The sequence below is a fragment of the Tenrec ecaudatus genome, chromosome 2 (assembly GCF_050624435.1).
Source record: "Tenrec ecaudatus isolate mTenEca1 chromosome 2, mTenEca1.hap1, whole genome shotgun sequence".
In the NCBI taxonomy this organism is placed as follows: Eukaryota; Metazoa; Chordata; class Mammalia; order Afrosoricida; family Tenrecidae; genus Tenrec; species Tenrec ecaudatus.
In genome coordinates, this window is record NC_134531.1 from 303,313,380 (window position 1) to 303,338,950 (window position 25,571).

Below are 25,571 nucleotides of genomic sequence, written 5' to 3' on the forward strand. Positions count from 1 at the left end.
CTCTTTGCAAAGGGGCTTGGCGGGTCTCCAAGAAGAGAACACCATCAACTGGTGGTCCCCTCTAGAGCATTTCTGAGATGACATCTTTACGGAAACAGATGGCTTCTTTGTTTTCCCAGAGCAGCTACCCCAAACCTAGCCCACAAGAGGTGGACCCTATTTCTCCATACCTGAAGTTGGGGTGCCCTTGCCCTTGCCCTTGCGACCTGCTTTGACCACTAGGATGCGGACGCATTTACAGTGTGTGGTGAGTTCCAGAGCCAAGGTTTCTCCAGATCCTCACAGCATCCGTCTGAGCCCTCTCAGAACAGTGTCCTGGAATCCTCATGGGCGGACGTAGATTAACCGGCTGCCGGATAAGTGGACAGGCAGAGGGGCACCAGACATATGAGGGGGTCATTTGGGAAGCTCTGCTGACAGAGTGAACCCACAGCACTGTGAGAAATCGAAATCGTTATTGTTTTCCGTCACTTACTGTAGAATGGTTTGAGAACACAGCCATGAAGAAATGATTGAGATAATCTTTATACGTATTTTAGGCATGTGTCAGCAAAGGGCATGCAAAGCATTTAGGGGAAATGATAGCATGGTGAGCTCTAATTGTTAGCAAGATCACGGCCATTGAGTCAATTCTGACTCATGGTGACCCTATAGGACAGGGTAGTGGGTTTCCCAGACTGGAAATAACTCTTTACAGGAGTAGAAAGCCCCATCTTCCCGCTGAGGAGCAGCTGGTGGTTTTGAATGGCCGATCTTGTGGTTAATATATTTCCATAGGCTATCCTCAGAAAATATTGCTCACAGAAGCACCGAAGTAAAAAAGTTAAAAATTATTCAAAACAATACTAGGCATTATCATGAAAAATTTGAAAGAGGAACCACCACTTGCTACTTTATTTTGGAAATAGATCACGTTTAGGTTATCATAAAGAAGAAAATAATCTTTTCTTTTACCAAGAAAGTTATGAGGAATAGAGACTTTTCCAAGGTAGACAACTAACATGACCCCAGAAATAAAGAACTGCTACCCTATATGGACTGATGGACTTCCCTGTGCAGATCCAGCTGGAAGAATGGAGTCTGAGAGTGAGGATGATGCGAATTTATAATACAAACTTGGGACAAATGGACAGCCCAGAGAAAAGGAGACAGAACAATGTTTAAAAAACAATTTGAGAAGGATTTAAAGAGCGACTGATTCGTTTGAACGTTTTGAGGAAAATTAAGATTATGGAAGGTGCCGGCCTCAATTTTGCCAACAATTTTGTCCTTAAGCTAGGGTGATCCTTAAACTCGAGAATGATGAGACTTGGTCTCGGGTGGTTTAGACATGTTATCAGGAGAGATCGGTTGCTGGTAAATGGCGTCATGCTTCGAGGGCCAGCGGAAGGAGGCAGGTGCTCCACAGGTGTATGGACACAGTGGCCACAACAATGAACCCGTCACAGTGTATCTGTGAGGGCCGCAACCGTCACAGTGTATCTGTGAGGGCCGCAACCATCACAGTGTATCTGTGAGGGCCGCAACCGTCACAGTGTATCTGTGAGGGCCGCAACCGTCACAGTGTATCTGTGAGGGTCGCAACCGTCACAGTGTATCTGTGAGGGCCGCAACCGTCACAGTGTATCTGTGAGGGCTGCACAAGACCCGGCAATGCTGCATTCTGGTGTACTAGAGGCCGAACTACCTTGGCGGAACCTACCAACAGCCATCACCCTCGGTTCTGAAGATCACAAAAAGGAGTCCAGTTCTCCCATCAAACCTTGCTTGCACTGGGGACCTGAGGCTAGTTGTAGGGACTAGAGGTATCACTCAGCATAGGCTCCTTATCCCCAAAAAAAGATGTGAGAGAAAAAACACATACCATTTGGAGTGTTCTTTTCACATAATTCTATGGAAGATCCATATCTTCCTGCTGCGATTTTTTCAAAAGTGAAATTCTGGTAGCTGCTGTCATTGCAGAAATTAACTGTAACAATAAGGAAAATATATTCTTCATAAATCTGTACTTGACCCTCCCCACCCAAAATGTGAAAGCAAATGAAAGGTAAAGTTCCAAACCTTCCCAGCATAATTTCAAGAGTGGTTGAAGGTCCACGTGACCCATGGACCTGTCAGGTGCTGTCCCGCTTTTCTATCTAGTTACTGTTACTGACATTTGAGTTTAATAGTCAGTGAGGTAGCAGGTTATCCCACTTCTACCCACAGAGATTCTTATACCTAAACCTTAAAGTACATATACCTAGGTAGAGGTGGGATAACCTATTATTAGGCCTATAACTGAGTAGAGATGGGCTATGAACACTAGCACCCGAGCAAAGAATCATGTATCAGATTAGTTAGGATCTTGAGAACTGATGACCTCTCAGTGGCAAGAGGCATCCTGACGACAAATCCAAAGAAAAAATGACTGAAACCATTGGGTTCCTGTCATGTACTTACTGGTTGGAATGCAGGAAGAAAGAGAAGTGGGGTTTCTAGGGATCTGGATCCTAAGTGCCCAACACAAAGTATGCAGAGTATTGGGAAGTTGTGCGAGTTAAGGCTTATTGTGCTAACCTGGCTGATGAACACATATGGGATTAATTGAAGGGCAGTTTAATTGAAGGGTGGAGAGATAAATGGCTTGGCAAGCCTCGTCTTTCTGGTCTCTTGTTCTCTGATGGTCAGAGGAGTGTGCAGCTGCCTTAGCTAGTTCCCTGCCTCAGCTGGCAAGGCTCACTTCCTGCAAGACATCCCTGAGGAGAAGTCACGTGGACCTACCCCGATGCAGCCCTGAGTGCTGGAGCAGCCATGTGGAGACCCCTGCCAGCGCTGAGAAGCTTACACGCTCACTGATTCAGCTTTCCTCCTGCAGTTGGCATCATTGCCTGTGTTTTGTGAGATGGAAGAGGACCTTGTAGGTCTGTGTCAGACATATAGGCTAATGTTGGACTTATGGGCTTGGACAGCATTGGGTTGGGATGCGTTCTTAATGTGTTACCCTTTATATAAAACTCTCTCATTAAAATATGTCTATGAATTTTGTTTCTCTAGTCTACCTAGACTAACTCAGAAGCATCCTTCAGGTCAATAAGTGGTATTGAATTTTAATTTTAAGACATCATTAACAGAAGTAAAACCACTGATTTGATAGCAAATCTACAAGGAAAAGAGAAAAAACAACTCAAAAACGGAATGAATGTATATGAGTATTCTGACAGGAAGCCACTTCCTGGTTTCAGAACTGTTAACTATGCTGGGATTGTGATATTTTTATTGGAGTCACGTGGCATGTCACTGGCTGAATGAACCTTTGGTCAGCATCTCACGCTTTGCTTTCATTCAGACACCGCAGCCAAGAGAAATAAAATGTAACTGTGGGTTTACAGAGAAGCTTGACATTTGGAGACAGACTGGGTATATTAACTGTTCAAGTCTGTCACCCAGGAAGAAAATTCATTAACTCAATACAAATCAATAAGATGTAGTTGTGGAACTGATAAACATTTTAATTACCATCATTTAATTGCATTTAATTAGCCATCGTTACCATTATGACTAGTGTTTCTGTAATTGTTAAATGAGTCTTCCAGAAGCTTTGCTTCTGTTGCTATTAACAAAAGAGCCACCCAAATCTCACCCCGTGGTATATTCCACGTGACTTACTGTGTGTGCACCTCAGACCTTTCCATTCATCTGGACAGATACATCTGCCATTGTTCCAGGTTCCACCATTCCTACAGAACTCAATTGGGGTGGTGGATGGGGCTCTTCCTAGAGCGGCAATGAAGAACAAAAATATTATATGAAGTAATTGATTAGTTTCTCCATTCGGGGTTGTAGCCACTTAGTCATTATTTGTAAGATTGTTCCTTTGAATATCATTGCATAAAAGTACCAGGAAGATGGAGGGAAGTTGGGGTAGAAAGGGGGAACCGATTACAAGGATCTACATATAACCTCCTCCCTCGGGGATGGACAGGAAAGTGGATGAAGATAGACATTGAACAGTGTAAGCTATGCCAAAATAATAATAATAATTTATAAATTATAAAGGGTTCATGAGGGAATGGGGCCCGGGGAGGTGGGAAATGAGGAGCTGATATCAAGGGCTCAAGTAGAAAGCAAATGTTTTGAGAATGGTGATGGCAACAAATGTACAAATGTACTTGACACAATCAATGGTTGTATGTATGTACAGATTTTGTGATAAGCGTTGTACGACCCCCTAATAAAAAAGATTTTAAAAAATAGTCTCTATAATATATTTACCTAATGCAACAAACACATTTTTTGATCTCTTGACTACTGCTTCCATGAGCATTGATTGTGGATCCACGCAAGACAAAATCCATGACAATTTCTATCTTGTCTCTGTTTATCATGATACTACCCTTTGGTCTAGTTGTGATGCATTTGGTTTTCTTTACATTGAGTTGTAATCCATACTGAAGGTGCAATTCTAAATCTTCATCAGTATGTGCTTCGATTCCTCCTCACCTCCAGCAAGCAAGACCAGGTTATCTGCACATTGAAGTTTTTAATAGACCTCCCTCTTATCCTGATACTGTATTCTTCTTCGTATAATCCAGATTCTCAGATTATTTGATTGGCATTACATGTTGAATAAGTATGGCGAGAGGATACCACCCTGTCATATACTCAAGCAGGAAATACACAACAAAAACTATACTTAGGCAGTGTGCTAGCTAGTCAAATCTTAGTATAGATTGACAGTGTACAGAAGCTAGTTCACTTCTACTGGATTTGGATCCCGTATCTACTTTGTCGAGCTCTTTTTTATATCACCTGCCAGCTCCAGGAGCCAGCAGCTGGATGTGGACCTGAATTCATTCAGCAGACATCAGACTCATTCAGCTCTGCGTCCACCAACCTGTGGTCTTCCTGCTTCATCTTCTTGCTTCCTGTTCATCAGCCCCTGCCATTGTATGATTCAGGAGAAGCCTGAAAATTACACCTTTCCTGGGGACTTGAGCCAGAACTTACCCACTTTGAAAATTGTGTGAGCCATTTCCCAATATAAATCTCTTCCTATAGACCTACATACACAATTGCCACTGATTTTGCTTCTCAAGAGAACCCAGCCTAACACGAGCACATCACAGTTACATAGCTATAGCTCAAAGATAAAGAGCGAGACTCCCACAAACAGCCGGGGGGGGGGACCACAACAACATCAAGGGGAACAACGGCATCACTATGCCTGATTTCTCATCAGTGTCAGCAGAAACCAAAAGACAATCCAGTGTCATCTTTCAAGTGGAGAAAGACAAAGCCATCCTTCCAAAATGTGTCATTCATTGAAGATACCCCTCATCTCTGAGCAGATTATGAAAGTACTGTCATATAACCAAAACTTTAGAAAATGTGTGCGCAGCAGATCAGCAATACAACAAATATCTGGCATTCTTCAGGCAGACAGGACACAACACCAGGTGGAAGCTTTGAGGTTCCGGAGGAATGGCAAATACCAGGTAGGGTAAGAAGTGGGCAAACATAAAAATTAGTTCATTCTTAATCTTTAAAAATCTTAGTTCTCTGAAAGACAACTGAACATTTTAAAAGCAGAACAGCATGTAATCGGATTTTTTATGTATTTGGATGTAAATAAGTCACAACAATAGTTAAAAGATAGAGGCTAAATAGTATTGAACTGTTGTAATACTATCTGATATGTGGTAAGTGGCAAAATATCAACTCTAAGTGGACCAGGCTGTTAAAAATAACATGTCTATTCTTCTCAAAGGATCCCTGGTGGTGTAGTGGGTTATGCGTTGGGCTGCTAACCTCAAGGTCTATAGTTCAAAATGACCAGCCACTTTGCAGGGAAAAGAAGAGGCTTTCTACTCCTGAGAAGGTGTACAGTCTTGGAAGCCTACTGAATCAATTCTACTGTGTCCTATCACGTTGCTATGAGCAGGGTTGGCTCGACAGCAGTGAGTTTGGGGATTGTTCTGGTTTTGATTGTGCTAGTCTCCTCAAAGGACCCCTGGGTGGCACTACAGTTGACGGCTCCTACTACCCTACACACTGGTGCCTCTTCCGCAATTAGGAGCAGCAGCGCCGTGAAGAAAGTCTTAATGACCCGCTTCCAGGAAGATTCCAGCTCAGAACCCCCTAGATCCCTTTCACTCTAACACTGGGAGCCACCAGGAGTCAGAATTAACTTGATGGCAACGGGTTTGGGAGCTTTCCTTTTCTTTTTTTTTCACTCCTCCCCAAGATGTGATAGTCAAAATCTCGCAATATTTCTCTTAGAAATGGAAAAGTTAAAATCTTCATCAGCATGCAAAGGGCCAGGAAACGCCAAGGGAAACTTCTGAATGAAGAGAAGTGACAGCTTACTTAATAGTCCTAATTTTAAAACTTTTAATAAACTACAGCAATCCAGGCAGGTGTCAGTGTGCTAGTGGAATAGAAATAGACAAATAAATCATTCAAAGAGAATAAAGGTTTTATCAAAACATAAAACTGATATGGCCTACTGATGTTTTTTCCCAAAAGATGCCAACCCAATTCAATTAGGAAAGAAATGTTTTCAATAAATGGTGCTTGTTAGCAGAATAAACACAACGTAATCAAAGCACAGTTTACCATGGGTAACAAACCTCAAACCCAAAAGGCTGTGACAGGAAACCAAAGGAATGCCTTTGCAACTTCAGGGTCTCCTAGAACTGAGGGGGCTTCTATGAGAGTCGAGGCAATCAAGATCAAGTGCGATAGCTGGGTTTTATGTCACGATTTAGCGGGCTAGGGTTCTAAGTGGTTGAGGTCTAGTAATTCCTCATGGCATGACCTAATATAATGTACCCAATCTCCTCCACGATGGGACCTGCTGTGAGTAACCAAGCAGAGTAGGGTTAAAGCACCCCCTAACTCAGGTCAAAGCCCTAATGCAATCGAAAGGCAGTTCTTTGGGGGTGCAGCCTACTTCATCTATCAATAGATGCTGTGGACAACTCGCCTGCTTTGTGCCAAGTCTTGATCCTGCATCTGGCTTGTCAACCTCTGGTTCTTTGGATTTGAGTCAAGAGCCCGCCATATTGCCTGCTATTTACAGAGAAGTGGGTAGAAAAGCCACAGGCTGGTAGCACGGCTCAGATCCTGTGGTTACTATTTAAGTCTTCCTAGTCCCTCGTCACAGTGCCTGACTTTACCCCAGCGAGCTGGAACCTCCACTTTGTTTTCTGAATGCAGCAATGTGCTGGAATATATTTATAACAGCATTTTCCTCTTCTAATACTGAAAACCCAAACCCAAACTCAGTGCCACGGAGTCAATTCTGACTCATGGCGACCCTCTAGGACAGGGTAGAACTGCCCCTGCGGGTTTCCAAGACTGACTCTCAGCAGTAGAAAGCTTCGCCTTTCTCCCACAGATCTGCTGGCCGTTTCGAAGCCTTGTGGGTAGCCAGCTCAATGTGTGGCCACTCCTCCACAGAGCTCCGTTTTCTTATCCCAGCATGTCAACAATTATACCTTCCTATTTTAAAAATATAATAAATAATATTAGAAACACTAAACCTATTTCCATTGCTTTTACTGAACATCTTGAAAAATTAATCATAGAACACACATACTTCATGCTACTTGAAAAAATAGCATGAAATCGTATTTAAAACTCTAAATGGGAAAACAATAATTTCTTCTCCTAATATTATAAAGAAGTATATAATCTGCTTTGAAATTTCTAGATTTGTTGATGTGGGGTAATAAAAACTTTTTTCTCCATCACAGAAATTTCATTTGGAGATTCTTTATAATGTTTGGCATATATACATATAGATGATATAGATATAAAGTTTAAAATCCAGTTATTTATCATATGTTCCAGACTAGGGATTTTAAATGGGTGTATGAGAATAAATTTTAGTGTTAAACCAAAACCAAACTCAGTGACATTGAATTGTTGCCGACTCATAGTAGCCCTTTAGGAGAGGGTAGAACTGCCCCCAGGGATTTCTGAGACAGTAGCTCTAGGGACTAGAAACCTCTGGTTTTCTCCCAGGAAGCAGCTGGTGGTTTTAAACTGCTGGCCTTGCAGTTAGCAGCCCAAAGGAGAGAAACATGCCTTAAAGTTTATTCAATTGCAAAAGCAAAAAACCTGAAAGATGTGTACAAATGAAATTTATTCAATATGCCTTGATTTAAGGGAAAGGTTGTTCATTATTAACTACTGGTTTAAATAGTTCAATAAATTGGTTAAATGGTTTCATAAGATTCCATACTGATGGTGGAATATAGTATAAATACTATAAAACAATGGTAAAGTATATGGCAGTTCGTAGAACTGTTTCTGTTCTGAAGTAGTCAGTTAAAATTAATGAGTAAACCTACTGTACACCTACAGTCTGATAACTTGAGTATCAATAAAAAGTTCAACCCAGCCAGTAGTTTCTACAGGTCAAGGTGTAATTCATGGTGTGGAGGAAATTATTCTCTGTTCTCGCTCATGGGGTTGTTAGTTGCTTTAAGTCGGTTCCAACTCGGCAATCCGTAGGGTTTTTATAAAGTTGTGATATTTCAGGAACAAATTTCTAGGTTTGCCTGTTGAAACACCTTTTGATGGACTCTAACCACTGGCATTTACCATTTGCACCACCAGCTTAAAATCAGAAAACACAAAGTAGAATATCAGACCTATTGCCACTGAGTGATTTTCAACTCAGGGAGACCCCACGTGTGTCAAAGTACCACTACATTCTATGGGGTTTTCAGTGGCTGTAATCTTCAGGAAGGAGATCATCAGACCTTTATTCTCATGCACCTCTGAAGAGATAGCCAAGTGCAAACTCTTTGGGGCCCCCAGGAACCTGGTTAATGGTTAGCTAACATTTATTTAGCGCTTATTATGTATTATTCTTATTATTATTAGGACTGGTTTCCAGTCCACAGCGACCTTATGCACAACAGAATGAGACACTTCCTGGCCCTGCACCATCCTCATAGGCTTGAGAGAATGGGAATTCCAGAGCCCTTCACTGTGCTGATGTGGAATCTGTACATGGACTAAGAGGGAGGTGTGCGAACAGAACAAGGGAATCCTGCGCGGTGTGAAATAAAGAAAGCTATGTGTCAGGCTGTATCCTCTCACCATATATTCAATTTGTTTGTGGAGCAAACAAGCATAGGAATGGACTAGATGAAGAAGAATTTGTCATCAGGACTGGAGGGAGGCATATTAACCTGCAGTACGCAGATAATACAATCTTGCTTGCTACAAGCGATGTTATTTAAACTTTAAAACATACTAACTCAGAACTTTCATAACAGCTCTATGAGGTAGAGCCTATTATCATCCTCATAATAGGACTGCTACTGCAGAATGAATTTAATATTCACCGAACTACTCAGTGAGTAAATGGTGGCATTGGGAATCGAACCCACATTGTAGGTCCAGAGCTTACTGTAAAGTACAACTCTTGGAAATGTACTCTATAAGAGATCTTCTTTAACCATCTGTGTCATTAGAGATCCACAGACGGTGATCACATTTAGATTTACTATAACAATGTCTCACACCTAGAAATAATAATTATAACAAGCCTACCAAGCTAAGATTCTGGCCTGTTTGTTGAAAATACTTTTAATATAGGATCAGCACTTTAAACTTCACAAATGTTGATGTTAAAATAACCCCTGGCACTCAGCCAATTATATGACAAAATTTATTCCTCAGAAAAAACATTGCCTTCCTTTTCATGGAAATTATTTTCTTAATGTAGAGGGTGGTTATGGGAGGGAAAAAGCCAGAGAAATGGGCAAAGGAGAAGAGAGATTTACAGCAGCCAGCTCAAACTGATGAACACTGCAACTTCCTAACGTCCAACATCCTCAACCCAGAAAACACTTGAACACACACACACACACACACGCACACACTGCAATTGTCCTCCAGATATAGTCCCATGGATTTGATTTATAACGGAGCTTACCTCTTCAAGGATGTGTTACAATTGAGTCAAATGAAAGGCAATCTTTGTGAACACATTTGTCTCTGAGAAACTACAAATTGCAGTTCTCCCTTGTTATTTAGGTTACCGAAGTCTCTATTTCCTGCTGTGCAAGGTCATCCCTGTGAAGTTCGACAGGGGGCCCGGGGACAGTTCAGTCCCCTGTCTACTGTGAGTCTGAGTCATAAGAAGGCCTGTGGGAGGGACTGAAGCCAGCACAGCTGAGGAGGGAGGGAAAGCTGAGATGACAGGGAGCATGCAATACTGTGGGTGAAGAGAGGGGCCAGACATGATTGAACAGGTCATCGTTGTAACTGCTAATATCGTGTGAGACTAATACCTCCCCATTGGCAGAAATTAGAGAAAACATAATTGGCTGTTGGAATCTGTTAATATTTCTATCAGGTCTAGTGTATGTTGGAAGACCTGAAGGAACAGAAATAAAATAAAGCTTAATTATGTTTTCATGTTATTTTGATCATCATGTATGAAGAGAGTGAAAAGTCTAGTGTTACATTTCTTGGTAGTGGAAGCATGAAGCCAACAGAGAGTAAGGAACCATTTATGCCTCTCCATTCTGAAAGCACATCAGACCAAGTGGGTATATTTCCCAGAAGAATGCCCAATATGCGGAGGCCAGTGCTCTGGCAAAAATTAGATGTGCTCAAACATAAAAGTGATTTCTTGAACCAGCCTACAAAATGACTGCTGGCAGGATTAAATAAGCGAGGCCACTCAATTTGGGAAATCTCACTGAAGCCGAGAGTCCCAGGAATTATCAATGAGCCTCATGACTTGGAAAGAGAAAGACCAATAAAATGCTATCTTTCTGACATGATAGAAATAATTTCAAAATCGCTTGCCCTTTCATATTTTAAAAGAAATTACGTGGTCTTGGTAGTGTCAGCATTTCACCTGGAATAACAACTATCTGGCAACTCAGCCTGTTTCTGGTTGTCACTTGATTCTTTCATTTATTCATCTGCCCCCTGGAGTCAGTCCACTCGATAGCAGTGCGGGTTGTGCACCGGCGACCACAAGTGTGGTTCTCAGTGTAGGAAACACATGTTGAAATGTCAGGACTCTTCTCTAAAAGCTTTCATTTTGGAAGTGGAGAAATGGATAGTGAAACAATAAGCAATTCAGAAAGAGTTTTTCAGACGATAAGAACCACGAAGAAAGTCGATGTGAAAGAGAGCGAACGACATGATAGCGTGGACTGCCCACGTGGGAAAGGTCCTTTCCAGGAGGAGACATAACCGACGGCCGAAGCCATCCAAGCCGGAGACAGCCGCGGGGAACTCGGGTGAAGAGCATTACAGGCAAAAGGCGCACAGAAAAGGCTTAAGCTCTTCTTGGAAATAACAAAGGTCATGCTTAGTTTTGAAAAAGATTTCTAAGACAAAATGAAAAAAATGGATTAGGCAGATAGGAGAAGTGTTAGACTTGACAATGTTCTGGATTGTGATACTTTGGTTAAAAAAAACCAACTAATTATTTCTTGCCATTTTCATCAGCTACATAGAAAAATGTCAATAACTTGCCATGATCTTGAAAGTAATCTTATCATGAAATGCTTTCAATTTTATCGTGGTCAGACACTTGAACTGAGACTTTTTACAAGGGAATTTATGAAGAAGCAATTGCAGAGTAGAAAAGTTTACTACTGCCACACACACACACACACACACACACACGTGAATTCACTGCCATTCTGAAGGCCACATCCTAAAGCACTTGTTTAATATCTAAACCAATGATTTATTAAAAACAAGTAAAAGGAATGCTTGCTTTTAGAATATAGGTTGGCCTTGGATTATGAATGAGTTCTGTTCTAAATCTGTCTCCTCATCAAATTTGAATGTAAATTTGAACAATTAGGAACGCTTGGTATCCAATACCAGTTATTCCAATTTTTTCTTAGTATGTAGCATATAGCACACTTTGCTATTCATAAAAATATTAAAGAAATAGTCCTAGATACCCTAAGCACTTTTAATACCAGAGTACAGTAATAACAATGTTTTGCTCAGAGTTGCAAAATAATGTTCACTTGTTATTATGAACCATTTATGTGTCTTGAATTTTTAATCTAACTGGCTCTATAGGAGTTGATTTGTAACTACGGGTTATATTTAAATTGGACATTCATAACCCAGAGGCCACTATAAACAGAATGAAAGCACTGTTATGAACTCATGCATGGCTAGTTTAATGTTGGGGGCTATGTCAGTGTCAGAATTCTTTCAACCAAAGACAGTCACCAAAAAAAATATTGCTAGAAAAGACAATATCTTTTGCTGTTCTGAACTAGGGGATCGAAGATCAAGTTATATGATTTTGACAAGCTAGAGCAAGTGCTTTCACACAACATCATAGCAGGTGTGAGACAAGTTCGCCACAGCCAAAAATCTAGAGACACCATTTGAAGACCCTGAAAATCTTAAAACTGAGACAGGGGTGCTAACGCACACCTTTATGAACAGTATTAATAACAGATTTAATCTACTTGAAGACAAAAGCAACAACTTCTCAAAGAAATCTAAATTTGCCTTGTAAACCCACAGTAAGCTCTGAGTCTATTGGCTACTGCATATCTTTGTAAATTACTATTTTCAGCCACTGGGGCTTCAAAGCATTAAAGCACTTGTTTGATATTTAACTGTATAAAGAATCAATAACGAAAAGGTGGATTACATAATTGAGTTGCCATTGCCTTCCCTCTGAGGAAAACAATCTTTAAACTTCATTTCCTCTTCTGTAGCCTGGAGACAATAGCATACGCCTGCAGGATGGTTGTTGGAATAAATGAGATGATGCATGCGATGTTGTTAATGTAACATGTATTGTTTTAATATTTATATAAGATGTCTCGACTGCAGTAAGAATTTAAACATTTCAGGTATATAGTTACTAATTACACCCTACAGCCAAACATCAGCAATATCTCATTAAATAATACTCTGGTCTTTTTTTCTATTTGTTCAGGATGAAGTTATTTTTTCATTGAAAATAAAAAGGGAGAGAGATATATTTCATTATAAAGATTTAAAAAAATATTCTACTTTAGTTGAGAAAATAAATTTCCAATACAATAAAATAAACATACTGAGTTTTATGTATGTACGCATGTCTCCTTCTAAGGAAAGCATTCATGATTGTTATCTGTGTTTCATAGATACCCATGATTTCCCTCAAATAATAAATTCACAAACAGTTTATCACTATACCCACGTAAAGGAACCAAAATGAGAATATACAGTAATTAGATAGAACGAGAGAGACTGGAAAAGAAAAAGGTGCAACGAAGTGAATAAAATGGAATGAGACAGGCTTTACCATCTAAAACTTGCTTTGCATTAAATATACAAGACAAACAGTACCAGTCTTTCAATCTTTTCTTTAAATGATAAGAGCACCCTCTTTTTTTCCACTGGGTTTACTCAAAAGCTGGTCATTTTCTTTCACAAACAGCTACATAAAGAATCAAAGGAAAATTATGCTCAAAACAAGAAAAAAATTATTTTCTGGGGATGTCACTTTGCGCATGAAGGTGTACTTGACGGAAGACGTGGTGTTTTCAATCAGTTCATATACTTGTGAAAGATGAGCTCAAAAACATTGTTTTATTCAGACAATGAGTAAGAAAGCCTGAAGAGGACTCGGTGCTTTTGAATTATGGTGTTGGCAAAAATACTGAGTAGATCATAGACTTCAAGAACAACAACAACTATCTCAGAAGAAGTATGTCTCAAATGCTCCTTAGAAATCACTACTTTGGGCACGTTATCAGGGGAGAATACACAAATACATTTGCTACTAACGAATCGATGCCAACTCATAAGGACCCTAGAGGATGGAGAACTGCCTGTGTGGTTTCCCAAGACAAGAGAAATCTTGACAGGGGTAGAAAACGGCATGGTTCTCTTGCAGAGGGGCAGCTGGTTTGGAATGGCTGACCTTGGGGTCAGCAGCCCCAGGAGATCATGCTTGGTAAAGCAGGGGCCTGTGGAAAACAGGGAGACCCTTAAAGAGAAGGATTGACAGTGGCTGCAACAACGGGCGGGCCCGAGCCTAACGATGATTGTGAAGAGGGCACAGCCCCAGGAAATATGCTGTGTGGTTGTGAAAAGGATCCGAATCATCGCACTGGGACCTTCTGCAGAATAATTGCATTTGTGACCAGGCTCAGTGGCGCAATGGATAGCGCATTGCATTCCTACCTCTTGCCAACAACAATAATTGCATTTGGGTTTTAACCTGCTGGATGCTCAGGGATACATATTAGATTTATCTGTAGAAATTGTCTCCAGCCAAGACCTTCACGTCATTTCGGCCTCCCACCATGCCTTCTTCCTCATGTCGGTTTTGCCCTTTGGACCTGGTTGTAATGTTGTACAATGTTTCTATTGTACCTGTGTCCTTTGTGTTACCACTGATTTCCCTTTAAAATCCAGGTCAGATATTACTCAGTCATATTGGAAAATGAAGTCCTGATACAAGCTACAGCATGGATGAACCTTGCGCTCACTGAAAAAAGTCTGCCACACAAGAACACCTGTTATATGATCCTACTTATATCAAATATCTAGAATTGAAAAGTTAGGGACTAAAATTTATCAGTGGTTACCAAGGGCAGAATGGAGAGGGAAAGGAGAAATTATTGTGTAGGGGAAATTGAATTTCTGTTAATGATACTGGAAAATCTTGTATAAGAGTAGTAGTCATATTTGCACATAGTAAGCATTAAAACATCACTGAATTTTACAGTCTAAAACACACTAAAATGACAACTGTTTTGACATATATTTTTTAAAAATTGCGAAAAATTCCATTATGTCTTAATTCCATTTTCCACAAGGTTTTCAAAGTCCCTGTGTGTGTATGTGCACGTGTCTGTATACGTGTATGTGTGTACATACCGCAGCAGAAAAAGTAGGAGTCATAAAAAGAAAACAAAGGAAGTCATCTTAGAAGTACCCCTTTTAAGTAAAGTATATCAAAGAGCACACTCAGGTGCCCCCCCAAAGACTGGAATTTCAAGTCCACACCGAGTTAGCGCCAAAGAAAGGCCTGGCAATCTACCCGAGAAAAAGCAGCCATTGAAGAGCCCCGTGGGCCTCCATTTTACTAGGACACATGTGAAGTCTTTAAGAACAGGGATCAACTCGGCAGGGATCAACTGGGTCCCAATAATGATAATAAGGCTGAGAGCTAATGTTCACACTTGTTTATAAACCTTCACATAAACCTCAACTACGTTCACAAACCCTAGATAAAAACATAAACTACTTTTCCATGTTCACGTTTTATTTGGCTTTGTTCTGGTTAATTTTCTCACCCTCGTCTCTAAACGCTGTTAATACCAAAACAAATAAGAGTTGCCTTCCAGCAATTCCAACGCAGGACAGCCCCATGGGTCTCGCAGTCGAACTGTGTTGGGGTGGGGGATGGGCGGGGTACAGCGGTTTGTCTTCTAGAAGCAGGTCACCAACCTTTCTTAAGAGGCATCCTAGGTGACTCAAACCGCCAACCTTTCAGTTGATAGCCAGGTACAGTCGCACTCAGAGGAAGTATTCTCTAAAGTTCTTTGCAACATTCCCCTTAGCAGCTTCAGCAGCATCACCTCATCACATCAAGATGACCACTTCATCCACAGCCAATGGCCTCTTTTGTCTTCAGAAGGAGACCATTTGCAGCATGCCGGTGGGCCATCTGCGGCTCCCCCCAACCCTCTGCCCCCACACACGGACTTTCCCGTGTCCTCTCTTGACTGGCATTCTTTCCTCTTACTCACTCATTTGCTTATTGGAAACTTCCTCTGGATTTTCTACTAACGGGAATGTTCAGCACACCAGCTTTGAATCTCTTTCTTTGCTAACCCTCCACAGCCCAAGAAACTGCTTCTAAGACCATGGCAAGCCTCTGCTGTAAAGTCCTGTGGGAGGGTATTTGTGACGACCTTACTTTGTCCACCCATGACTCGCAGAATACAGCAGGTGCCAAATATTATTTGTATTTGAAGTGACAAGGGAAATTTTTACTCCATCTTTGGTTACCATGTTACACATGTTTTTAAATGATAATTTTTTAGTAGTGCTCTACACCTAGAAAGTAGGAATTTTATGTAAGTTTTACACAATCATTTGGTTTACCACTCTCGTGAAAGCATACATAACTTGCCTGAAATGAAATTTTATTCTGCGTGTTAGATGGTGTGTGTGTGTGTGTGTGTGCTCTTCATTATTTATCTCTTTTGGGGCTTGCCTAAATTAACCCAAGTCTGAACTAAGAATCATTTTAATTATTAGTCAATGATTAATTTTTATCAAAAGCATAAAGAAACCACCTCAGCCATGTTATTCTCCACCTTGCACCTTTACACACTCGCTCCCGTGTGGCTCAGCCATCAATAGTCCCTTGTCTTTGATATTTCATACATGGCACCTTGCTGGGCAGCCTCGGCTGAGACAAGCTGCTTCCCAATGCTGGGGTGTTTGGTGACAGGGACAGAGGCACAATGCCTGCCACTGTGCAAAGTGAAACGTAGCACTACATTACCTCTCTGGATCCTGACCACCGACCTCCAAATGCCCAGTCCCAAGACGACGGTGGTCAGCAGCCCACACACTATGGCGACCAGCTCTCTGAGGGTACAGATGCGACAGGAAACCATAGTGAAGCCAGACCACAGATGCACTCCTGGACGAAAAACAACGAGCTCCGTGTCTTCCTGTGCCTCCTGACTCAGAAATTAATCTTACAAATGAAAGGAAGCCCTCCTTCCAGCGATCAGGCAGATGTCCTCATTTTTTAGGATTCTTGCAGTTGATCACAATGTGGAGCTGAATCACCTGATGTGAAGTTCACACTCTGCTTGCAGAATCCTCCCACTTCGCCAGGTGAGAACATGAAAGAGTGATCAGAGTTGTGGGGAAACAAGGATAACGCAGGGCAATAAGGAAGGGGGAGGGAGCGACCAAAGGGGTCAAAGGGTAAATGTTACAAGCAAAACCGTGAAGCAGTGGAACAGAGAAGGAAAGGACAACAACAGTGAAACAGAGGAAGGCAGTGGAGCCTAAGCCTGCTTCCTATGCTGTTGTGTTAGGAAGATCCAGTGGAAACAGAGCAGCAGACGCCTCAGGCCACACAGGCACTTTATACCAAGCAGCTGTCGGTGAGACATTAACAGTCTGCGCCTCTTTAAAGTGCCTACACCTGGACGGCTGCAATTGGCGACTAGGTATCACTGCTATGAGTTCAATTTCGAAAAACACCACAAGCCAGCATTATAACACCTGTGAATCATTGTACCCTCTCTTATCCAGACTGTCCTATCTCCTTCATCGCCCCTTCCTCTCCATCAGCTGAAGAGTTCTGTTCCTCGTAGAACGAGTAGATGCTGTGGTCTGCACTGAATCCTCCCTCAACTCATCAAACTCTTACTCAGTTTCCTTTTGTGTGTCAGGATTGTTACAAGTCATGAATGATATACCTCAAATCATATGCCCACATCTTTCAGGATGAGATTCCTATGAACCAAACCCCAGCCCTGTAGGACAGAGTAGGATTGACCCACAGGTTTCCTAAGGCTGTATTTTTTATGCTTTATGATAAATTATATGTAGGTTTACAGACCAGCTCATCAGTTTGACATCCAACAATTCATATACTTATTTTGTTTCAACTCATCCATTGCAGTTCCCTCAATGTACCCCCATTGATCTAGCTTCCTCCCTATGTTTCCTGTTTTCACGCCGCCAGCCTGGATTCTTCTTACAAGCACATTGCTCCTCTTTCTTCCATGAGCAGTTGGTGAGTTCAAAGCACCTACCTTTTAGTTAGCAGCCCAATGCTTAATATACTGCACCACTAAGTCTAATTATAATTACAGACTATCGAATTTAATTACTAAAGGGTAGCTGACCATTAATTCCTTAAGACGGTATTAAGAAGGTCTTACAAAAGAAAGCTTTTACACGGAAAACCTTTTAATTTAAAGGTGTATTCAACACTAACCTAAACAACTATGGGTATCCGCTTCCCCACCCCCCCAAAAAAAAATTCTCTACAGCAGTCACTTCAAAAAGTAGAACTTTTCAAACATATACAGACACACAATGGATATTTTAATAAGGTCTGATAAAGTACTCCCACAGGATGGGTGGATGGGCATGTAAGGACTGAAGATTATGTAACTACCACACAGGTCATAGAGATAGTGGAATGGATGAGAAGAATATATATTGCCTTTGCAGAGTCAATAAAACACAAGTAAACATCTTTCGGGTATTCTCTGCTTTGAGTCAAGATCCAACTAACATCAACAATGATCCCCCTTGTTCCATGTCTTCTTCTGAATTCAGGCTAGACCTCTGGCAGCTCCCTGTCAATGTAGCGCCGCAACAATGGTTGGATGATCTTCAACAAAATTGTACTTGCATGTGCTATCAATAATATTGTTCTAGTTTGACCATTCTGTTGGGTCACTTTTCTTTGGAATGAGCACAAATACAGATCTTCTCTAGTCAGGTGGCCAAGTAGCTGTCTTCCAAGTTCCCCGATGTTTGAGACTTTTAAATTGATATTCTACCAATTCCTGAAGCCTTGTTTTTGGCTAATGCTTTCAATGAAACTTGGAGTTCTTCATTCAACACCATTGGTTCTTGATCATATTCTGTCTCTTAAAGTGGTTGGAATAGTTAAAATGGTTAACTGGTATTTTAAGAGACAGGTACTCGGTGTATTCTTTCAATCATTTTTGTTGATGCTTCCTGTATAGTTCAATATTTTTCCCATATAATTTTCCAACATTTCCATTTGAGGCTTGAATTTTTTTCTCCAGTTCTTTCAGTTTAAGATAGGCTGAGTGTGTTCTTCCCTTTTGGTTTTCTAACTCTAGGTCTTTGCTAGTTTCTTTATAATATTTCACTTTATTTCTTCAAGGTGTCCTTTGAAATTGTTCAGCTATTTCACATTATCATTTCATCAACTTACCTTATTTACTCTACAATTAAGAGCAAGCTTCAGAGTCTCTTCTTCCTTTCCTGTCTCTTCTTAATGAGCTTTTGCTTTGTTTACATAGACGTTCTTGATGTCCTCCCACAGCTCACTGGGTCTTCTGTCACTGGTGTGCAATGAGTCAAATCTGTTTTTAAAATGCTCTCAATGTTCAGCTAGGATATGCTCAAGGCTGTATTTTGGCTCTTATGGGCTTCTTTTAATTTTCTTTTTTTTTTTACACTGCTATTATTTTAATATTCTTTTTTTTTTACCAATTTATTGGGGCTGATACAATTCTTTTCACAGTTCATACATATACATACATCAATTGTATAAAGCACATCTGTACAGTCTTTGCCCTAATCATTTTTTTCTCTTTTCTTCTTTTACATTTTATTAGGGACTCCAACAACTCTTACCACAATCCATACATATACATACATCAATTGTATAAAGCACATCCATACATTCCCTGCCCCAATCATTCTCAAGGCATTTGCTCTCCACTTAAGCCCCTTGCATCAGGTCCTCTTTTTTCCCCCCCCTCCCTCCCCTTTCCCCCCTCCCTCATATGCCCTTGGTAATTTATACCTCGTTATTTTGTCATATCTTGCCCTATTCGGGGTCTCCCTTCCCCCCTTCTCTGCTGTCTTTTAATTTTCTTTAGCTTCAACCTTAATTACATATGAACAATTGATAGTCTGTTCCACAGTTGACCCTTGATCTCACTTTAGCTTCTGGCTCTGAGCTTCCCTGTCATTTCTTACACAAATACAGCCAAATGGACTTCTGTGTGTTCCATGGAGTGGTGCATAGTTGCCATTTGTGTTGTTGAAAAAGGAATATGTGATGAAGAACTCATTGGTCTTGCAAAATTCTATCCTGAGATCTCCAGCTTTGTTTCCATCACCAAGGCCATATTTTCCAACTACTCATCCTTCCTCTTTGTTTCCAACTTTTGAATTCCAACTGCCAAGAAAGTAGCATTGATCAAACACCAAACACTGTGCTATGCACTTTACATATCTTTATATTCATAGATTCACGCAACAGACGCTTTTAGGCCATAGCATGAAAAGGAGATGAGGGTGAATAGGTAATAGTCTTAACAGGAGTTGTATGATTAAGTAAATGTGAGAAAAACTAAAAAAAAAATTGTAAGCAGCTACATTACCTCTAGGATTTCTTCAAAATCCTTACTGTGCCCATGCGCATCATTATTGGACCACAGAACCCATTCTATGATGAACCTCTAGGAGTTAGTGTTCCTTTGGAACATTGCCCTGATAGTCATTCACAATAGTCTTATTTCGAACTGTATGCCTAAAAACACTGGCAATGGGAACTGTGTTTGACTTATGATCACAGTGTTTTCTCATGTGGGATTCGAAATGTTTTGAATTGGACATGGTCTAATGATTGAAAACTGACTTTGGTAGTGTTTAAATATCTTTCTCACCTTCTGGACTTAATAGAAGTACTGAAGTCCTGGGATATAGCAATGGCCGTGGCTTTTTAGTGCCTCAATTTTCTCATCTATAAGACTAGGTTTAGGAAGCATGCCAAATATGCAGCCGGGACTCTATAAATTCCTTGAGTGCAAAAAATTGCCAGACCTGGAATTTTAGGAATAAAGACATTGGTATAAGGACATGGATTATTGTGTATTATAAATAACTATTGTGCAAATGAGGATCTTTCTCTCTCTCTCTCTCTCTCTCTCTATATATATATATATATATATATATATATATATATATATATATATATATGAATAAAAAACAAAAGGGAAAGAACTAAACAGATGTAATCCATTTATTTGGTTCTTCGATTCAATATCCACTGAATGCCTAGTATATGGAGACACTGTGCTAAGTGTTGAGGACAAAATAATGAACAAGAGTCAATGTGCTCTCACACATCTTTTCTGTGACCTTGGACCAGCCATTTAAGTGTCCAGGCATTCACCATCATAACTAACAGTTCAAGATCTATCTGGAAGAAGAATGTCTGTGGTGGGGCAATATCTATGTCCTTACACATAAGAGCAATTAGTACAACATTTACTCAAATTTACATACCAAACACTAATGCAAGTGCTAAAGAAATTGGAAGAATTCTACCATTTTCCATCTGAGATTTAGAAAATATGCCACCAAGATATATTTTTAATTATTGTTATGGAATAAAAGTTGGAAACAAAGAGGAAGGAATAATATGACCTTGGTGTTAGAAATACAGCTGGAGATTGCATGATTGAATTTGGCAAGATCAAAGATTACTTCATTGCAAACACTTTTCAACAACATAAAAAACTTCACAAAATAGAATACACAGGAATCAAATTGACTACCTCTGTGGGAAATGATAATAGAGAAATTAATATCACCAGTCAAAGCAAGGCCAGGAACCAACTTGGAAAAGACCATCAGTTGCTCATATATCAATTCAGGTTGAAGCTGACGCAAATTTAAACCGATACACAAGAGCCAAAGCCAACTTTTAATATATCCCACTGAATTCAGAGAACATCTGAAGAATAAATTTGTTGCATTGAACACTAAAGAAAATAGACCTGCTTAGCTGTAGAGTGGCATGAATGACATCATTCACGGAGAAAGAAATAGGTCATTAAATGGACAAGAACGAAAGAGAAGGCCAAAGTGGATACTAAAAAAGATTTTGAAATTTTCTCTTCATTGTAAGGTACCTAAAGCAAATGGAAGAAACAAAAATGCTGAATAAAACATTTCAAAGGGAAGCTGGAGAAGACAAAGTAAACTATGATAATGAAAATATACGAAGACCTGGAGTTGGAGAGTCCAAAGGGAAGAACATGCTAAGCACATCTCAAACTGGAAAAAAAAATACAAGAAAAAAATGAAAACTTCAAGTGTCAATATTGAAGGATTTCATGGGGGAAAAGAAAGAAAGAAAGAAAAGTATAAGAAGCGTCCAATGGAAGGAATTCACAGAATCACTGTACCAAAGAGAATTGGTTGACACTCAACCATTTCTAGAATATGTATGATGAAGAATCTGTGGTACTGAAGGAAGAAGTCGAAGTTGAACTGTTAGAGACAAGGCACGAGGGATTCATGGAATGTCAATAGAAATGTTTCAACAAACCTATGAAGCCATGGCATTTTAATGACCTCATGTGCATATGAGAGTTAGACAATGAATAAGGAACGCCAAAGAAAATAAATGCATATAAATTATGTGTCTGGCAAAGAATATTGAATGTATAATAGGCTACCAGAGAACAGACAAATCTTGGAAGTCTTGGAAAAAGTATAAAGTCCTCCTTAGGAGCGAAGATGGTGAGACTTCACATCATGTACTTTGGGTGTGTTGTCAGGAGAAATCAGTCTGCGGAAAAAATCATCATGCTTGTTAAATTAGGGGGTCATTGAAAAGGGCAAAGGATCCCCAGGAGGGGGATTGACACATTGTCTGCAGCAATAGACTCAATTGTGAGGGAGACATAACACCAGGCAGGGGTTTCAGGCTGGTGTGCACAGGTTTCTTGTGAGTGGAAATGACTTGACAATATATATTTTTTATCATTTTATTGGGGGCTACTACAACTCTTATCACAATCCATACATACATCAATCATGTTAAGCACATTTGTACATTCATTGCCCTCATCATTCTCAAAACATTTGCTCTCCACCTCCTAGCCCTTTGCCTCCTAGCTCTTTCCTCTATTTCCTTTGACTTTTCTCTTGTCCCACTATCATGCTCAGTCTTCATCTGTGTTTCAGTAATTCCTCTTGGTTACATTACCCTTGATCACGTCCTACCAGGCCTTCTACACCCTCCTCACCTCCGATTTGGATTACTTGTTGTTCCCTTGTCCCTGGGTTTGTTAACACTCCTACCTTCCCTCCCTCCCCTCTCCCGTGTCCCCCAGAACTGTCAGTCCCCTTGTTTTCTCCTCTATATCATTCATCCAGCCTATCTTATTTAGACAAACCTGTGGAAATAATAACATGCACAAAAACAAGACAGAGCAAAACCAAGCAACAATATACAACAAAGCAACAACAAACCAATGACAAAAAATCAAAACAAAACACAACAATAAAGAAAAGCTTGTAGTTAGTTCAAGGCCTGTTTGTTGGCCTTTAGGAATGTTATCCAGTCCAGTATGTTGGGGCACCAAGCCCTGGCCCCAAAGTCCACCTTTGGCATTCCCTGGTGACCTCGCCACTCCATTCCCTTGCTGTTCTGTTGCATACCTTTAGTGTTTTGCCTCAATGTGGCGGGATCAGATTGGGTGAAATTCCCACACTGTGTCTCCAGTGTTGTCCCCTGTAGGGCTATGGGTCAGTGAGGGATGTCATGTCTCATAGTGGGGCCAGCCATGTGGTCCTCTCTGTGGACTGGCTGCTCTGAGTGGGAACATCATCCTCAAGGCCTGGTGGGCCAGGATGTGCTCCATTCTCTCCTTTCCCCCTTCATTTGCTCCCATGTGCTTCGATCAGACACGAACTTCACAATATTGAGCAACAAATTTCTTCACTGAATACTGTAGTGAAGATGAGTGTGGTAGGTATCTGTTAGTGGGCAGAGGGAGGAGCTGAAAGCAGTGTGCTAAAGCCCAAATGAGATCAGGAGAGTGTGTTCATCCATGTAGACTAGAGAAACAAATCCAGGGAGGCTCAGGCGCATGTAAGCGAGAGTTTTATATGAAAGAGTATTTGTACATTAAGAAAACATCCCAGTCCAGATCAAGTCCATAAGTCCAGCATTAGCCCATATGTCCAATACCAGTCTGTATACTCTTTCTCAGATGTAAAACATGCAGTGATGCAGAATGCAGGAAGATCACAGGCCAGTGGGTGGAAAGTCCTGCGGATCCAGTGGTGGAAGCATTTTAGCGCTGGCATGAGTCTGCACGTGGCTTCTCCAGCTCCAGGGCTCTGGTTCTATCAACACAGTTTCATTTCAACAGGAATGTCTCACAGGGAGAAAAAGCAGAGAGAGTGTCTTCCACCTCCAGGAAGGAAGACAGAATTTCCCAGAAATTCAGGAGAAGGCCATGTCCACACGGAGGCCTCATTGGCTAGGGCCTGATTGACAGGCTAGACTCCACCCCTTCGTAAGCAGACAGGCGACTGTGTAACTGCCACAGGGAGGGAGAATCGAAAGTGAACCCTCAGAGCCCATCCAGGTGAGGACGACCCCAAATGGGGCATCGTGGTATGAGATGACCGGCTTCAAGGAGGGTGGGAGGGATATCAACCTGGGAGCTCAATGCAGGAGTTCAAAGTGAGAGGGAGGCGGGAAGGGTGTTCCTTTGGAGGGCCACCTCGTATGGAGGCTTCAGACATGTAGAGAATCAAGGAGAGCGTGCTTACATGGGTTGGGCTTTCTGAGCAGAAAGACAGAGGGGAGTTTGGAAGGGATCCGCATGAGATAGCAGCCTGGAATTGGGAATCAGAGTCGAAAGCAGGAGAAAAGGGTGTCTGCACGTGGCTGAGGCTGAGGTGATGGTAGGATCAAACAGGTAAAAGAAAGAATAATAGGAGTGGTTTCTTACTCTACGCAACAAATATCCAACTGCTCATTAGTGTTGAGCTGATCTTCACAAATAGCGTTCCAGGAGACCAAACCCAACACCAAATCAGCTCATCTAGAGGCAGTTCCTACACATAGCCACCCTACAGGACAGAGTAGAACTGCTCCCTAGGGTCTCTCAGTCTATAAGCCCCATCTTTCTCCCAAGGAACAGTATTCCACAAGGCTCCTTCACGCTACGAAGAGGGGGACAAGTTACAAATATGCAAAGGGAGAAAGCTAGAAGGAACCCCAAGGTGTTGACTTGAAATGGACTTATTCGGATAAACTCAACTGACCTTGGTGGTGCTGTGGGTTAGGTATTGGACGCAAAATGAAAGGCCAGTTGTTCAAATTACATCCACTGTCATCTTCCAGACTCTGAAGCCCTAAAGAGGGTCACTATGGGTTTTGTTTTGATTTTGAATACACATTCATGTTTTTTAACATATGTAGATTGTTGTTAGTGTTAACAAGTCAACACAACTCATAGCAAGGCTATAGGACAGAAAATAATGGCCCCATAGCATTTCCGAGGTGAGCATCTTCCACCCACTTAATAGTTGGTGGGTTTGCACACCAGATCTTTGAGTTAACAGCCAATGACTTAACTATTGTGCCACCAGGGCTCCTATCAATGCACACCAGCACTTAAGTACTATAAGAATAAATCCCTCTTTCTCACTGCCATTGAGTTGATTCCGACTCAATGACCCTATACGGTAGTGAGTTAGTTTATTGTGCCAACCTGGCTGATAAACACATGTGGGGCGGAGGGATAAATGGCTCCGTGAGCCTCACTTTTCTAGTCTCGGGTCTCTTGCTTTGTGATGGTTACACCAAGGTGAAGCTACCTTAGCAGTTCCCTGCTTCAGCTGGCAAGGCTCACTTCCTGCAAGACATCCCTGAGGAGAGGCTGTATGGATCTACCCAGATGCAGCCCTGGGTGCTGGAGCACCCGTGTGGGGACCCCTGCCAGCGCTGAGATACTTGCACATTCACTGACTCAGCTTTCCTCCTATAGTTGGCATCATTGCGTCTGTTT

At 41.2% G+C, this 25,571-nt stretch overlaps 1 protein-coding gene across 1 annotated transcript in view; it reads right to left on the reverse strand.

Annotated features, from left to right (window-relative positions):
• ADGRG7 (adhesion G protein-coupled receptor G7) overlaps positions 1 to 16,631 on the reverse strand; it is an 86,569-nt gene extending 69,938 nt beyond the window's left edge. Inside the window, exons 1-3 of the mRNA XM_075542968.1 lie at positions 16,507 to 16,631; positions 3,649 to 3,752; positions 1,865 to 1,969 (exon numbers count right to left, since the gene is read on the reverse strand). Coding sequence (XP_075399083.1) covers positions 1,865 to 1,969; positions 3,649 to 3,752; positions 16,507 to 16,631 — 334 coding nt within the window. The remainder of the gene's footprint in view (positions 1 to 1,864; positions 1,970 to 3,648; positions 3,753 to 16,506) is intronic.
• Positions 16,632 to 25,571: the final 8,940 nt, after the last annotated feature.